This window comes from Podarcis muralis, chromosome 6 (assembly GCF_964188315.1).
Source record: "Podarcis muralis chromosome 6, rPodMur119.hap1.1, whole genome shotgun sequence".
In the NCBI taxonomy this organism is placed as follows: domain Eukaryota; kingdom Metazoa; phylum Chordata; class Lepidosauria; order Squamata; family Lacertidae; genus Podarcis; species Podarcis muralis.
Genome location: NC_135660.1, coordinates 98,886,816 through 98,903,619, shown reverse-complemented (window position 1 = coordinate 98,903,619; position 16,804 = coordinate 98,886,816). Strand labels below are relative to the sequence as shown.

The 16,804-nt window shown below is 47.1% G+C and overlaps 1 protein-coding gene across 1 annotated transcript in view; it reads left to right on the top strand.

The window, feature by feature from the left end:
- Window positions 1-7,807: 7,807 nt before the first annotated feature.
- WNT7B (Wnt family member 7B) overlaps window positions 7,808-16,804 on the top strand; it is a 107,574-nt gene continuing 98,577 nt past the window's right edge. Inside the window, exon 1 of the mRNA XM_077930799.1 lies at window positions 7,808-8,384. Within this exon, the coding sequence (XP_077786925.1) occupies window positions 8,314-8,384 (71 nt within the window). The 5' untranslated portion in view covers window positions 7,808-8,313. The remainder of the gene's footprint in view (window positions 8,385-16,804) is intronic.

Sequence of the window (16,804 nt, the reverse complement as noted above, 5' to 3'; positions counted from 1 at the left end):
TTCCTGTACCAATTGTCCACATTTAAATTTACAGGAGCTGAAAAATCTGTGTAATAACGAAACATGATGCTACAACCCTGAACAATAAAAGGTAAAGGTGAAGGGACCATTAGGTCCATTAGGTCCAGTCGTGCCCCACTCTGGGGTTGCGGTGCTCATCTCGCTTTACTGGCCGAGGGAGCCGGTGTACAGCTTCCAGGTCATGTGGCCAGCATGACTAAGCCGCTTCTGGCGAACCAGAGCAGTGCACGGAAACGCCGTTTACCTTCCCGCCGGAGCGGTACCTATTTATCTACTTGCACTTGACATGCTTTCGAACTGCTAGGTGGGCAGGAGCAGGGACCGGGCAATGGTAGCTCACCCAGTCACGGAGATTCGAATCGCCAACCTTCTGATCGGCAAGTCCTAGGCTCTGTGGTTTAACCCACAGCGCCACCCACATCCCTGGCCCATGAACAATACCAGACCTTTAAACAATATGCTAGCACTTCCCCCAACAAAGACAGAGAGCAACAATAAATGGAAAGATTTACACATATTCAGCCCCGTAACACTTCAGACATTGTATATCTGAATGCTCCAGGACTGAATGCAAGAACACCCTCCCTGCACATACTGTAGAAAACTAGCACACTATGGAGAAGCACATCGTAAGATTATTCTTTCTAATATGCCAGTTTTCCATGGGTGGATACTCCACCTACAAGTGGTACAATCCAGTGCTACAATCCAGTAAGAGCTGCATCACATAGAAGAATAGAATTGTAGACTTGGAAGGAGCCACGAGGGTCATCTAGTCCAACCCCCTGCAATGCTGGAACCTTTTGCCCAATGTGGGTCTCAAACCCACAACCCTGAGATTAAGAGTCTCATGCTTTATTGACTGAGCTATTCCAGAATCTACTGATACTGCAGCTTGGCTCTTGAGGAATCATTCCTAAGTTAGCAGAAGCACCATGGGAACGACCTCCCTGTGGATTCTCCCCATGCTGCCCCAGCAATGGGGCTAACAGTTTGGTGCCTTGTGGGCTGTATCATCACACAGTCAGGAAGAAGAGTAGAGTTTGGGAAAGTATCATGGTATTCATATGACTACGGAATACAAATATTACCAGAGACGTGTGGAAGGTGGAACTGAAGAATAATTTCTAAGATACTGAATGACAAGGACTTGAGCACTCAGGGAATTCTCATCATTGCTGGAGAGGGCACATCAGACTAAATGCACCATTGCTCTAAGCCAGCTTGACATATTTGTTCTTATATAGACATGCAAGCACATGCATACCTATTCTGGAAAGAAACAGTACAGTAGGCACTTTATATGTAACAGCAGGGCACTACTTTTTTTGCAAATTGTTGCCATTTCCCATGAGGGTGTTTATTGGTGTGTGAAGCAAGACTTTCAGCCCACCCAACCGAGTGCAATTCTTCCATAATTTCATTTGCCTTCTGTGACGTTATCACATAAACTCACCTGACTGGGTAGTGCTATGATGTTATCGTGTTCACCACAGAATCTCTTACTCAGTGAGATCTAAGGGTGGAAAAGCTCTTTTCAGCTTAAAAAATGGGGCCAAAGGAACAACTGATGCGGCAGAATAGCTACAAGGAAGTGATACATGAACATGAAATGGCAACAATTGGGGGGGGGGGAGTAGTGCAGTGCTGCTACATATAAAGTGCCTACTGTACTGTTTCTTTCCAGAATAGGTGTGCATGTGCTGCCCAATGTGAATTGCACACCCCAAGGAATCAGTTGTGTATGATTAGATCAGGATCAATGGGGGGGGGAGCAGAACCAGGCTATCTGCAACACAACTGGTCAGTTAGTTAAGTATTTTTATTTATTTATCTGATTTAGGAGGGCACCTGCCCCCCTGGCTATTCCCATGTCCTTGCCCCCGGTCTCCTCACTTCCTGGAGCAGGTTTCTTCCATCAGTTGTGTTCCATGGCAAGGAACTTGGAGCGAGCCACTGCAAACCAAGCAGGCCTCTCTCCCGCCGCTTCCATTCCACATAGCCGCACCCTAAGTTCTGCTTCTTGGTCTTACTGGAGTGTGATGGAATGTTGAGAAGTGGGTTGGAAATATGCAGAAAGCTTTGAATAATTGCAGTTTCTAGGAGAGAGAGTTGTGCTTGCATCTGGAATGACGCACCATTTTTTCCTCAACTGGGATAGCCTTGAGCAAACCAGTGTCACTGAGTTTCCCAGCTGTAAAGGGGGATTAAAGCAGTACTATTCTCATGAAGCAGGGAGAAAGAAATGCTGAACCGCCTGGTAGAACTGGAAGCTCTATATGAAAAACTACATTTCTTCTGGCTGAGTCAACAGTTCCCATTACCTTTTCTTTGAACTTTTTCAGCAGCATCAAAACAGGGCCAAGCAGTAGAGTTTAGAAGATTGCTTGGGAAGCACAAAGTTCCAGCTCCCATCTGCAGAGCTGCCATGAGATCAGCCCTGTTAGATCAAATCACAGGCCTCTCTAGTTTTCCCACTGCAGGCGCTTCTAAGAAGGACATGAGCACCATAGCTCTCCCCCACTGTTGATTTCCAGCAACTAGTTTTCAGAGATATGGTGCCTCTGATCCTGGAGGGAGACTAAAGATATCACGACTAGTAGCTTTATCCTCCATGAATTTTTCTAATCCCATTTTAAAGCCACCAGAGCTGGAGGCCAAATTCCCTAGTTTAGCAATGTGCTGTGTGAAGAAGTACTTCCTTTTGTCTGTCCTGAATCTGATTCCACTCAACTTCCTTGGATGATCCTGGGTTGTAGCCTCAGGAAAGAGGGGCAAAACTTCCCCTATCAACTGTCTCCATGCCATCCACATGCCCCATGGTTGTGTCACGCCACAGACACGCACCCCTTTTTCTAAACAGCTGTAACCTCCTCTCATAGGAGAGGTGCTCCAACCCATTAATAATTGTGCTCCTAGGTCTACACTATCTTTTATGAGGCACTGTGACCAAAACTGTACACAGTTTTCCGAGTGTGGTTGCACCATAGATTTGAAGAATGGTATTATTATACCCTGATTCCAATGAGATGGAAATCTGAAACTTTGCTGTAATGTATCCTGTTTCAGGGCTCAATCACTTGATTGTTTGTTGAAGCACACATTTTCAGTCTCACCATGGCATTTGGGTCAGTCGGGGTCCGGGGAGAATTCAATGAAAGTCTCTTTGGGCTCAAAGGGGGAATAGCCCCCCTGCCCTCCTAAAGCAGCAATGTGGACTCCCCTTTTTATTAGCCCTGATGTGCAATGATGGTGGGAGGAATATTAGGCTCATTCATATCATCAGTGCAGATAGTAAGCTTCCTATACCTCCATGGATTCTTTGTGTCCCATATGATGTTGTCCTCTAAATCACTGCCTTCCCAACACATTCCTTTCCTGTCCCCCCTCCCCCGCTTTCTCCTTTTTCGTATATCCCTGGTATAAGAAAACTGGGGTTGAGGGAGGGGAAAGTGTGGGAAGGCAGTGATTTGGAGGAGAATGCTGTATGGATAACAGAAAATTAATGGCAGTACAGGACTGTTTTGCTGACTGTCCACATTAAAAGACAGTGTGGATGAGTCCTAGAGCCAACTCCTAGAGGCGAGGTCCCTTCACCCCCCATAAAATGTTTGAGGGGGCCACCCTCCCAAAGTGACTGGTCATTGCCATTCCAATTGTGCCATATGATCAATTATGGGATGGGGCATATCTGCTCCCCATGGACATAGCCAGGATTTGGGGGGGGGGGGCAGAACCAAGCTTCAGTTAAGTATTTTTATTTATTTGCTTGATTTAGGCAGGCAGCTGCCCCTTGTACACCCATGCTGTCCCCCAATATTTTATTCAAGTTGGCACCCCTGGATGAGGCCATTGTCAGCAGTGTTGCCCATCTGCCTCCCATGCACTACTCTCGCCTCCTATGGAAGGAAGGGGGGCAGAGAAGACAAAGAGAGAGACTTAGCAGAAGATTATGCCCCCAAGAGAGTGACTCAGGTCTGGGCAACCACTCTCCACACAAACCCTTTCCAGATTTGGTCCCTAACAAGAATGGAGTGGCCATCACTCAACAGCCGTGCTATCCCTGGCATCAGATCTTTCCTGCTTCTGGGTATACTCACATTCACTAAGAGAAGAAGTGGAGTACACTGTCACAAATCCTTCCATCCCTTTCCTGCCATTGTGCAGGTGTTGAGCAAGGATTGTGTGTATGTGTGTTGGGGTGTGTGTTTAGTGGAATTTAGCCAGAAGGTTGCATGGTGATTATGATTTTTAAAGATTAGGAAGACAGAAACAGCTGTAAGGCAGGCTGTAGGAATAGCAATCATAAATAGTAGTCATTTTGGAAAGGGAGCATTTGCAGTTTCAATTATTTGTTAGCAAAATGCCCATGATTGTGACAAGGTGATTGTGAGGGAAGGACCTGCGTATATCAGGGAATGCTGAAATTACAGCAAGGGGCTCTTGTTGATGAAAGACGGAAGCGGAGTTTTGGCCTAAGGTCCTGGATAGCAAGAGCTAGAACAGATTATGCAACAACAAAACATTGCAGACAAGCAGATACAAAAGTAAGAGGCATTACTATGTAAAGTATGTAAAGAAATATAAAGTATTGCACTTGGGCAAAAAAAAAAAAAAATGAGAGGCACAAATACAAGATGGGGGACACCTGGCTTGAGAGCAGTACATGTGACAAGGATCTAGGAGTCTTGGTTGACCACAAACTTGACATGAGCCAACAGTGTGACGCGGCAGCTAAAAAAGCCAATGCAATTCTGGGCTGCATCAATAGGAGTATAGCATCTAGATCAAGGGAAGTAATAGTGCCACTGTATTCTGCTCTGGTCAGACCTCACCTGGAGTACTGTGTCCAGTTCTGGGCACCACAGTTCAAGAAGGACACTGACAAACTGGAACGTGTCCAGAGGAGGGCAACCAAAATGGTCAAAGACCTGGAAACAATGCCTTATGAGGAACGGCTAAGGGAGCTGGGCATGTTTAGCCTGGAGAAGAGGAGGTTAAGGGGTGATATGATAGCCATGTTCAAATATAGAAAAGGATGCCATATAGAGGAGGGAGAAAGGTTGTATTCTGCTGCTCCAGAGAAGCGGACACGGAGCAATGGATCCAAACTACAAGAAAGAAGATTCCACCTAAACATTAGGAAGAACTTCCTGACAGTAAGAGCTGTTCGACAGTGGAATTTGCTGCCAAGGAGTGTGGTGGAGTCTCCTTCTTTGGAGGTCTTTAAGCAGAGGCTTGACAACCATATGTCAGGAGTGCTCTGATGGTGTTTCCTGCTTGGCAGGGGGTTGGACTTGATGGCCCTTGTGGTCTATTCCAATTCTATGATTCTACTAAAATGTGCTCAGGTTACCTAATTTAGAGGTTGTGGACTTCAGCTTTTCTCGGTGTCGAATTTGAATTGTCATGGTTTGCAGCAGCCCTCGTTCTATTTCTATAGAAAATGGACAGAAGGTGATGCTGGTAAGTGCAGGCTCCTGCCAAAATATGAATGGGCCATGCTAGATTTATGATGTGAACATTGTGTGTGTTGGGCCATTAGAATATATATTAATGAAGTAATGCCTTTACTAGGCCCAAGCAATAGCGAAGCATACACATTCACACATAGTTATTGGAGAAATACTATTCCAAAGTTTGAAGAAAAAGAAGAGGATTTAAAGCAGCAGTTATTTTATCATAACCTTTTTTATTAATTTGAAAGGTGACCCCTGATTAATCAAGGAAGCAGGCTGTTATTTGTATAAAGCAAGTATTTTGCCTGGCTCCCCCATATTGCACTCCAGAGCAGTGGGAAGGGAAGCAGCATTAAGTACTATCAACAGTTAGGTAGGGCAATTGCTAAGGGTAAGCAGGCAGGCAGGCAGGCAGGCAGGCAGGCAGGCAGGTACACACACACACACATACACACACACACACACACGCTACATTCTACAAATCTGAACTTGCAAGGCTGGCTGCAGGAGGTCAGCTTTCTCTTGCCATGCTGGGTCCCTCTTATTCTGTTAAGGTAATCCAGGGGACCCCCCCACACACATTTACGTGTGGGTTACGTTCTGGGTCACTGTGCACATTGGCCTGCCCAGCTCCATTCCTCCCCCCCCCCCCTTTCTGGTGCCAAATGCAGCACACACGTGCATGGGCACACATGCATCAAACGCGCAGCTTGAGAGTTGCCTGTAAATAGGGTCACACAATGTAGGCAATTGTTAATTAATTAATTAGATCAATAAATAACATCATGAGGAAATAAAAAGATGCTCTGATTAACTAGGCAGTGGATTTCTCAAACTATTTTTAATACACATACCGGTACTTACAAAAATGTGTAGGGATGTGTATGGAAGGTAGGAGACGATATATCAGATATTATCCTTCCTTGCTCAAGTTTGTGAGTACAGCAGAGTGCATCCCTTTGCAGCAAGATAGGAAGCTGTTGATTCAGCTGGTTTCAGCCTTTTTGATGAAGCAACCAGGATGCCTTGGTGCAGCCAGGTTTCTTCCTGGTATTTCCCCCCTTTTATCCCACTTAAAACAATAACAATACAATAACAGTCTTCTTAGAATAAAATAGAGTTTACTCAAAGTTCACATCCAGTAGCAATCTGGTGGCAGGCTTAGGTTGCAGTTACAGGTACATATTGCAGTTTAGATTAAAGTGAAGCCTGAACTATGGATGAGGTATGAGAGATCAGACTAGATTGCAGGAAGCAGAGGAAGAGGCAAGAGAGTAAGAGGGGGGGGGGCGACATCACTAGCCTTTTATGAGTCATGCCCATCTCTACCTGGCTGCATCCAGAGGGAAGTGGCTCCCACAGGTTTGACAGGAAGTCCTCCCTGTTGGCCCCACATCCTCTGAATGCCCATTCTAGCAAACAGGAAATGTTGGACTTGATTGCTCTTTCTGGATATCCCACAAAATGGTGCGCATTAGGTGCCATCTTCAAAGTGCCCACTGCCTCCCACAAGCCTGCAAAGACTTCTGTGACCTGCACATGCATTGCTTTGAAAGTGGATTTGTTAAGTTGATTTCCACCGGATACACATTTAATTGGTTAATTCATCTCTATAATAATTATGCTTTATTGACTATGATTTATTTACTCTTGTGATGACCCTGAGAAAAATGGCCTCGTTAAGGTTCTAATACCAAAGGAAGTCTTCTCCCATCCTAAGTGTTTTTACTGATAGAATTTGCATATGAAAAATGTGTAAATTTAATCAGTTTTTTTATAGTCACTTCCCATGTATATAACTATGCTGTTCGATTGAATAACCCATTCCTATGTTCACTCAGTAGCAAGCCTCACCAAGCTCAATGTTAACAGGTAGGTCTGCTCCGGATTGCAGGAATCCTTCCTTTAGGCGCCAGGCGAAAACGATCCTCTTCCACCAACCTCTGGGCTGATTAACATCCTATATCATTTTAAATGAGTTTGTGGGAGGGGGAGTTTGTTCTTGCTCTTATTTTTTATTATGCATTATGCATTTTGTGTATTTTTATGCTGTGAGCTCTTCGGATGAAGGGCGGTATACAAATTTAATAAATAAAATAAAAGCAGTGGGACTTCCTTCTACGGATCGGGATGCACGTTTGGGTTTTAATCGGATTACAGACCCAGGATTAGTTTTTAGCTTGCTTTTAATGTTACTATGTCTGCTGAAGAGGGTGTGTGTGTGTAATTCTGCCGAAGACAAATGTTTCGTTTGCAGACCCTATAATTATCTGTGAATCCCCCTCCCCTTTATTTTGTATGTGGAACTGGAGAGATGAGCGCTGGAAATGCAAAAGGCAGCAGAGGAGGTGTGCGCGCGAAGTGTGTGTGCGAGAGAGCGAGAGCGAGAGAGCGAGCGAGCGAGAGATCCTCCTACCTGCAGCTACAGATCGCAAGATACGTGGTGCTACCTGGAGAAGTCAGAACAAGTAGAAACGCATTGAACTTCCAGGCTGCGGCGAGGCAGTCGATCCCCAGCGACGCCTGCTCTCCTCTCCGGGAGACTCCCCTCGCGATCCTCGATGTGGTTGCTTTTTGCAATTAACAAAAATGCAAAAGCCCTTCTCTCTGTCTCCCCCCTTTGTTGTTTTTTGGCCCCCATGGTTGCAGGGGGAGCCGATCGTTTGAACGCTGCCTTGGTGCCCCCCTGCCGGGTCTTTGGAGGAATCCCCCAAAGGCTTCCTGCTGCTGGGATTTAATCGGCAAAGATCCCTTTTGCGACCGCTCCGCTCTCTCGGCCCCCTCCCCCCGCACAATTTTATATTATATGGCTCACTCCATGCCCTCCTAGATCATGCACAGAAACTTCCGAAAGTGGATTTTCTACGTGTTTCTCTGCTTCGGAGTCATCTATGTCAAACTAGGGTGAGTACGAGACCGGGTTGCATCGGGGGCAGCGGCGGCGAGGGGGGTGTCGCGATCCGAGGAGAGGTTTCTGAAGTTGTGTGTCAACAATGCCACATATTGCTTTTTGTTGGTTAAGTCATTGCCCTTCTTTGCACCGCTTCTGGAAATGGGTTGTTGCAAACTCGCAGGCAGGTTTTCGGGCACCAAATATGAGATCTCTGGAAGGGGTGGCGGCGGGACCTGGATGTCTGCTGCCTGTCCCAGCCCTGAGCTCGCCTTTAGAGAGAGAAAGGGCTTGTGAATCCAAGCCGCGCGTCGGTCAGCTAAAAGAATTATCGATTTCTTCCTCCCTCCCACCAGTTTGGAGGCGCTGGTCATGTGAGCACAGCAATTTGCAAAACATTGCTGCGTCGCGCACTGTCTGGTCTACGTGCCTGAGTCTGCAAAAAGGGACATTTTACATATTGTTGTTTCGTTTGTTAACTGGGGTAGGACAAAGAGGGATTGAATAACTGTGGTTTTGTTTTGTGTGTTTTTTAAAAAACAATAACCCAGCAACACATCCCTAGGTAGCTCAGGCTGCAATTCCAAGTACAGATTTACGCCATTGCAATGAGAGGAACTTTCTTCAGAGTATAGGTAGACCCTGTGGGTGAGACCATAAAGAAGCAGCTTCCGTTTCCTTTGGAACTCGGCAAGACTTACTTCTGAGTAAAGGTGCACAGGATCGCTGCAGCCTCCTGAGCACGCTGACTGGGGAGGAAAGCCAGCAGCTGAACCCAGCGGGTCTCCCTTTCCAAGAACGCAGAGCGAGGGTCCAGCTGCCGAGGCTGCAGGCTCGCAGGGGTTAACTCCTGAGCAGCCGGCTGACCCGAAGCTCGCCTTCCTCCTTCGGAAACGTGCTTTGGAACCGCAGCCTAAGATCGGGAGCCTACTCCGGAGTCGCTCCCGCGGAATCCGGAGCGGGTCCATCCTGCCCCAGAGAGAGCGAGGGCATAGGATCGCTGCTTCCCTGCGGACCCGACGATCAGCAAGACTCACCTCCCCGTGAGCAGGATCCGGCTGCGCCCAGCGCCAGATCCCTGAGCCCATTTCCTGGGAAGCAATGTAAACTCTGAAGCGGTGCAGGGGAGATCCTGCCCACGCCGAAGAGGTGGGTGTAGGGAAGCTTCGGAGGGTGCGATCCTGTCTCCCTCCTCCCGCAATTAAAATCCGTGGAAGGGATGTGTGTGTCTGCATGGGGGGGGGGGGGGGTCAGCTACCAGTTGCTAGCCGGGCCCCAGCGACCCTCCAAAGCATCCCTCGGCCTCGGGAGAGAGGGATCCGCCCCTGGCCGGCAGCAGGCGGCCCTCGACCCCCTGCGCCAGGGTCGCTCTCTCGCCCTCCCCGAGACGGGATCCGAGGCACCTGCTGGGCGCCTGGGGGGGACAGCAGGCTGCAGGGCGGAGCAGGGGGCCGCGGGGCAGAGGCCGGGGCTCTCCTTCAGCAGACCAGGCCGGCCAGTCTGCTCGCCCTGCCTCCTCCCTCCTGCCTGCCTGCCTGCCTGCCGCGAGTTGTATTTCCACATTCCTTTGCTCCAGCCGAGTTTCTACCTGTTGAACCGCACGCTAAAGATCCCTGCCTTTTATTCCGCCCCCCTCCTTTTGCATAGCTGCGGGATTATTCCTCCCCCCCCCCTTCTCTCTCTTTCTCTCTTTTACGGTCCAAAATGCACAGAGTGAGTGTGGAGCTGCAATCCTGACCCTTTGAAGCTTCCCCTGCCAATGGGCCGGGCGAGGGGCGGGGGGCGCTTGCTGCGCGAAGGCAGACTGGAGCAGGTGCTTTAGGGAAGCCCAAGGCGGCTTGGCACCAACCCTGCAAGGTAGACTGGCGCAATCAGGTGCGGTGCGGCGGAGTCGCGGGGCCGGGCGTGTGGGCCCAGCAGGGACTAGTCCTGCTAGCCAGGGATAATGGGAGTTGTAGTCCAACAACAGCTGAAGGCCCGAGTTTGAGAGGTCCTGGATTGGCCGTTTAGCCAGAGCCGCTTCAAGGCGGAGTTGGGATTCGAACCCGGAACCCCCTTCCCGACTGACAGTCATCAGACCCTGCCATCGTATGAGCTCAGGGTGAAGTCTCGCTGTCGTAAGTCGGGCTCTCTCCCAAGCACTAGTCCCTGCCATATAGGCCACCAAGTACATATTTCAATTGCAGGACCTCGTTGAGCTGAGTAACGTTGCTTGGGGAGTCTGGGCTTGGAAGCTTGCAGCCCTGATCTTCTGCTCATTTATGCCATATCGAAGAGGGCTAAAGCAGGCATTGAACAGGGTTGAGGTCCTGTACACATTGAAGTCAATGTACAGGACCTGAACCCTGAGCACAGTTGCTGGAGTCAGGAAGGAGCCCTGCTTAACTCAGTGGCCTTTATTTCCAAGTAAATGTGGGTTTCAACTTGCCAGCGTATATAAGGCTGTAGCTATTTCTCGCCACGAGTAAGTTCAATGGGGCTTGCACCTAAGAATGTGTGGGTGCAGGACTGCAAAGAGGGACTGTGGCTTCTCTGAAAGTCTGTCACTTTCACACAGAGTTTTAGGAAGGGCTGAATCACAAAATGCCTCTGGTGATTTGATTTTGTGGAAGAATTCATGTTCAGATCATGGCCCTAGCAGAATGTGTGAACGCGTCCTGTGGAAACATCCCAGGCAGCTATAGGTTCCACCTATGATTTGGGAGGAGCCATTCCACATGTGCAGCACATCTGATGTTGCAGCCAACCAGTGCCCAACATGCACACAGGAACCAGTTTTTTTCCATATTGGACAAAGGTTCATCTCTTGCTGCCACCATGTCAAACTGCACCTAATACAAGAGAGAATGAAGAAGATGGACTGAGCAGATGTTCCAGGCCCTCACACCAATTTAAGCCCAAGCCAAATAAGAACTTAAGGAGAGAGAGTCCAGGTGGACCAGACATCTAGCTCATCATCCTGTTCTCCCACAGTGGTTAACCAGATATCTCACCTCAGAGAGCTCACATGCAGGACCCGAAGGCATCCGCCATCTGTCATTGAGGTTCCCAGCAAATGGTATCCAAAGGCCTTTGAGCCTGAAGGCTTCCTTTTACCATCATGACTAGTAGCCATTATGTGCCAAGACTCCTTTAAGACCACCTAAGTCAGTGGCTGTCGTCTCATTTTCTGGCTCTGGCAATGCGTTCCATACCTGCATTAAATGCTGTCTAACCTGAATCTCCTGCTAATCAGTTTCATAGGATGACCTAAGTTCTAGTATTAGGAAAGAGGAAAGACGTCCCACACATCCTCTGTCACGTTTTGCTCTCAGTCACTGGTTTGTTTGTATTGAACGTAAGTTTCAACCAAAGGTCTCTGTGTCTTGTGGGGTTCCTGCCACATCAAAACTATTGTTTTCCGCTCAGATAGCATTATGGGAGCAGTGGTGTCTAGAGCCCACACAACAGCCGACCCTGCCGTAAACTCTATCACACTGTTTAGCAGAAGCAAGTCACAATTATTTCCAATGGATGTACATCCAACCCTGCGCTGTGCTTACACTGGGAATGTTTCATACTTTGGAATAAATTCGATTGAGATAAATGGGATTAACTTCAGATGCATTAGACTATGTCACTGATCTGATGAAAAGAGTTGACCTGTGCATAAACTTGTTTCTCTTTAACTTTGCGTTTGTTCCTTGGTGCTGTAGGGACTAGTCCACACATTCATGAATATCCATTGTTCTGCACGTCCTGATACTGCTCTTGTGTATTTGTTTTTAAGGAGATATGAAGGTCCTATATGGCATTATACCTGTGATAGACCACTCACACCTGCAAGTGAAGCCCTCCCCCAATGGTGCAGTCATTAAGTGATGAATATCTGGGAGCCAGCCCTGTTTCCAAATAAGATGCTGAGATGTTTAAGCACTGGGTTGCTTTTCCCCTCTGAGACTGTGTTCTTGTTCTTTAGCAAAGTGCAGCATTTAACTGGCGTGCTCAGAGCTGATGGTGGTTAGTTTGTGTATTGTATAATCAAAGAGATGAAAGTGACTTATGAACAGTTCAGGGCCAACTGAAAAAGTATGTTCTTGCAGTAACCAGATAAACGAACTCTTTCTTACTCATCTTCATCCGGCTGCATCTCACCACTTTGTTCCCAAGGCATCAGATACATTTATGTTGAAGTAGCCTCTTTGCCTAGGGATGCTACCAGCATCTCAAGGGTTCCAGGACTCTCTTCTTTTTGTTTCAGGGGGCTAAGGGACAGTTCACACATGTCTGCACATCTCAGGACTGGCCAGCCTTTGATGAATTGCAGCTGAATGTGAATGGATTCCCTTTTTTGTTTTCTGAAAGTTTATATTTAGCATTTGCATGAGAATTCTCAAAATACCTTACCAAATCTATGTCAATTATATGGGATGTAACATCACAGAAAGCAGTCAAATACAACATATCCTGTTTGCCCAGAGTGAACACACAGGGGGATGTTGCTCCAGCCAGGAGGACTTCCTGTGACACCTGGTCTGGAACATTCTCCCCCTGCATGTGACCAGGTAGATGGGCGTGACCCTGGGAGACCCTGTAAAAGGGCTGTTCATGCAGCTATTTTCCCTCTCCCTCTCTCTTGACGCTTCTCTTGATGCTGTTTTCTTGATGCTTTTGCTGTCTGCTGGCTCTCAGACAGCAGCACATGGGCTGACAGACAGCAGCATATGGGATAAACCCACACTCTCTTCTGTAACTACAAGCTAAAGCTTGACTTCAGGGTTATACTGTGAACTGAACGTGAGTAAACTTCTTATTACAGTTGTGTCTTTATTCTTTTTAAGAGGGAACAAAGGGGATTTACCAGGAACAAATTCAATCTGGACAAGCCAGACTGGATTGCTTAACTCAAGAGATTCAAACGAATCTCCCAACTAGCTTCCTGCAATACACAGGCGAATGTGCTCTGCTACCAGCTCACTAGCGTGAATGAGGAAGGATAATAAACAATCAGTATATCCTCTCCTGGTATCAATATGATCAGTCATATTGCTGACACATTAGCACACAGTTGTAGCTTTCTATTTGGCTTCTAAGCTGATATGTGTGTCCAGAGATCTGGATTTTCCAAGAATTACAAAGCCAGACAGCAAGGTCCCTCACACCTCTGTTTTCTTCCGTTTCAGGGAGTTCATCCCAACTATTTACTGCAGCTTCTGCCTGCAAATAGTTGCTCCTATTGAATCCAGATAGAGTTTCATGGGGTGGGATGAGTCTCTTGAACTCAGGGGATGTGGGTTCAAACCCGGCATTGGGCAAAAGATTCCTACATTGGAGGTGCTTGGACTATATGACCCTCATTGTCCCTTCAAACTTTACAGTTCTATGATTCTATGATTGCAGATGATGACTTACCCAACATATATGTGTGCATGTGATACAACCATTTGACAAGGGTGCTCTTCTGTATTGTTCTGTCAAGCAGAGAAGAAATGTATTTACTACATGTTTGCATCTTATCTTATCTACTGACTGGATGGCAATTTTTTCTCCAGCATTTAGAAGGAGGATACAGAGGACCAGCGCACTGAAATCTGAACCTTAATGTGAATCACACAGACTTAGCACTCAAACATGTGAACTAATAGCACTGAAACATGTGCAAAACTCATTTTTCTCACTACAGCTTGTTCCCATGTATCTGTAATTGGAGGAAGGAGGGGAGGTGCTGAGTCTGGTGCTCAGACGAATGTCATGAGCCCAGGCAGCTACCTAGTGGGATTTCCACCATTTAAGCGGAAAATTGAGCCATAGGCAGTGCAGAGGTCGCGGTAGGTGAGGGACATACATGGGAGAGGCATGCAAGGAGAATATGCTGCACTAAAGAAGAGCATAGATCAATAATAATGAAAAATATAGAGGACCACACCCAAACAGGTGACAATTGGAAAATTGGTCCAAACTAGCAAGCACAACACTTGATTGATTGGAAACTGAATGTGTGAACTGTATCCACTGATAAGCATGAAGTTTGAGGTGAATAAAAAGTTATCTCTGTGAAGTCTAATTTACATATTCATCAGTCAATCTTATAGTAATCTGAGCATGCAATGTGTAAACTAGTCCTTGATTTATTTGACTGCAACATCGTGGTGACTTGCAAGTATTAAAAAAGGCCCACATGGCTTCCAAGAAAATGGTTTTTCCAAAAGCCAATTCAGTACAGTGCTCTCTGCTACCTGCCACGGTGCAGTCACCTTTTAAAGGGAAAACCAAGTGATGCCCCTGCATCTGCCCTTGCCCTCTTTTAGCTAGATGGAGAACTGGCAACGATGCTGGCAGGTGATAAAAGCTTTCTCCCTGGATTTATATGTGCAATGCAAATTGACACGCGCACAGCATTACCTGATGTGCATCACTTAAGGATCAAGCTTGTGTGAATCAGCCAAGAGCTGCAGTCATTCCCTAGGAAGTGTATTGTGCGACACGCGCGCAGCCTGGCTTGGCATATTTGAAATCACCCTGTGGGAAGCGGATTCCAGAGGGAGCAGGGAAGGCGACGGGGCAGCTTCAGAAAGCCGGAGGCAGCCGCTGCAGAAACTATACTGGCGAGTTGGGAAAAACAGTTTGCGAGTCAGAGGGAAATCTCTCTCTCCTAGCTTCGTTCCTTGCCCATGTTGTTATCCCTCGTTTTGGGTTGGGGAGCAAAGTGAAACGAGGAAAGCGGGGCACGCGGAAGTCTAGAGAAAGGAGAGCTGCTGCTTTGTGTCGTCCTCCCTGCAAAGGACGCAGATGAGACTGAGAGGGCGATTCAGAGCCCCAGACAGGTGAATACTGATGAATGATGACCTCCTCTTTAGTCTGCAACTGCAAATGTACGGTAATAAAAAATAATAACCAGAAAAGAAAGAGAGAGAGAGAGAGCACTAGATCCTTCAGCAAGCCTAGGAGAGAGATGAAGATCCTTCACTTTCCCTAAACAATAGCGGGTGTAATTGACTCGGGCTGCTTGGAGGCTAGACTGGGGGGAGAGGCAATTATTCCCTCTTTCATCGAGCCTTGGAAAGACCAATTCTCCCCACCCCCGTGAAATCATATCCTTTTGAATGCAGTGATACCTCTTCTTCTTTCTTTCTTTCCTTCTCTCTCTCTCTCTCCCTCCCTCTACCAGTTTTTCCCCCTGTACAAAAAAAGGAGAGGGAGAAATGATAATGCAGCAGCCTGGCTTTCAATCTCTCTCTCCTCTCCATCCTCCTGTTTATTCCACACTCCACCCCCACCTCTGTCTTTGATTTGCAGAATGAAGTGTGTGTTTTAGGTATGGGTGAGTTTTGTATTTTAGCCATATTTTTGGTCCATATTTTTGGACTTAGTGAAGATGAAGATAGCGTTCAATCTCGACCTTCAGCTGTGGTGGAGAACACCAGCAAAATAACAAGGTTAGGGATGAATGAATTCAAGATCTCTCCTATCATCATCTTTATTTCATTAACTGTTGTTGTTGTTGTTGTTGTTGTTGTTGTTGTTGTTGTTGTTGTTGTAGTATTCCACATAGTGAACAATTCCATCAAGGTGCAAAATAGGCCCCCGCCATGAAGAGATTACAATCTAAAAGGTAAGGGAAAGGAGAAGTCAGAGTAGTGTGGGATGAGGACGGAGAAAAGTCGTTGCCCCTTCCTAAACTCAGTCTTATGGAAAAGGTGGCTTTTAAGGAGGGATTCTTTGCTGGTCTTTAGCACCCCTAAAGTACTCCACCACACTGCCTCCGTTTTCCTTACAGCAACTCTGAAAGGTTGGTCAATATTAGCTCCATATTGCGATGGTGGTTTCTATGACACTTCCCGGCTCCAGCCCCGGGTCGCGCAACCCGAGCCTCTCATCGTTTACTCGGCAGTAAATCCTCCTGGATCTTGGGGCGGCGGGTCGGAGAGCCTTACTTCCCAGTGACTTCAGGCTCTGCATCCTTCCCTTGAACCCAGTCGTATTTCCCACAAATGAGAATACAAATCGCGCTGTTAAACCCGCTCTATTAAACACTCCATTTCCTGGGTCAGCCTGTTGGCTTTGGAGGAGGAAAGTTAGATTCAGAACGATACAAAACCAGTTTCAGGCTCGGCGCTTCCGGTCTCCTTCCTCTGTATCTCTTTGCCCACCGCCGTTGCGATGCTCAGATTGTCATCTCCCTGGAAAGGGGGAGTTGTTGTTTTTGTTTGTTATTATGGTATGTATTTTCGATGTTTTTTATATTACAAACTTCCCTGTGATCTTCGAATGAATGGCGGTATAGAAATTTTAATAATAAAATAATAACAATAATAACAAGAACAACAAGAACAACAGCAACAACAACAACAACAACAACAACAACGTGGGTTCAAGTCGGCTTGCAAGGCCATTCCCTCCAAAGCCAGGGGCCAGGGCAGGAGGGAGGCAAGGTTAAACCCTGCCTTGGCTGTGT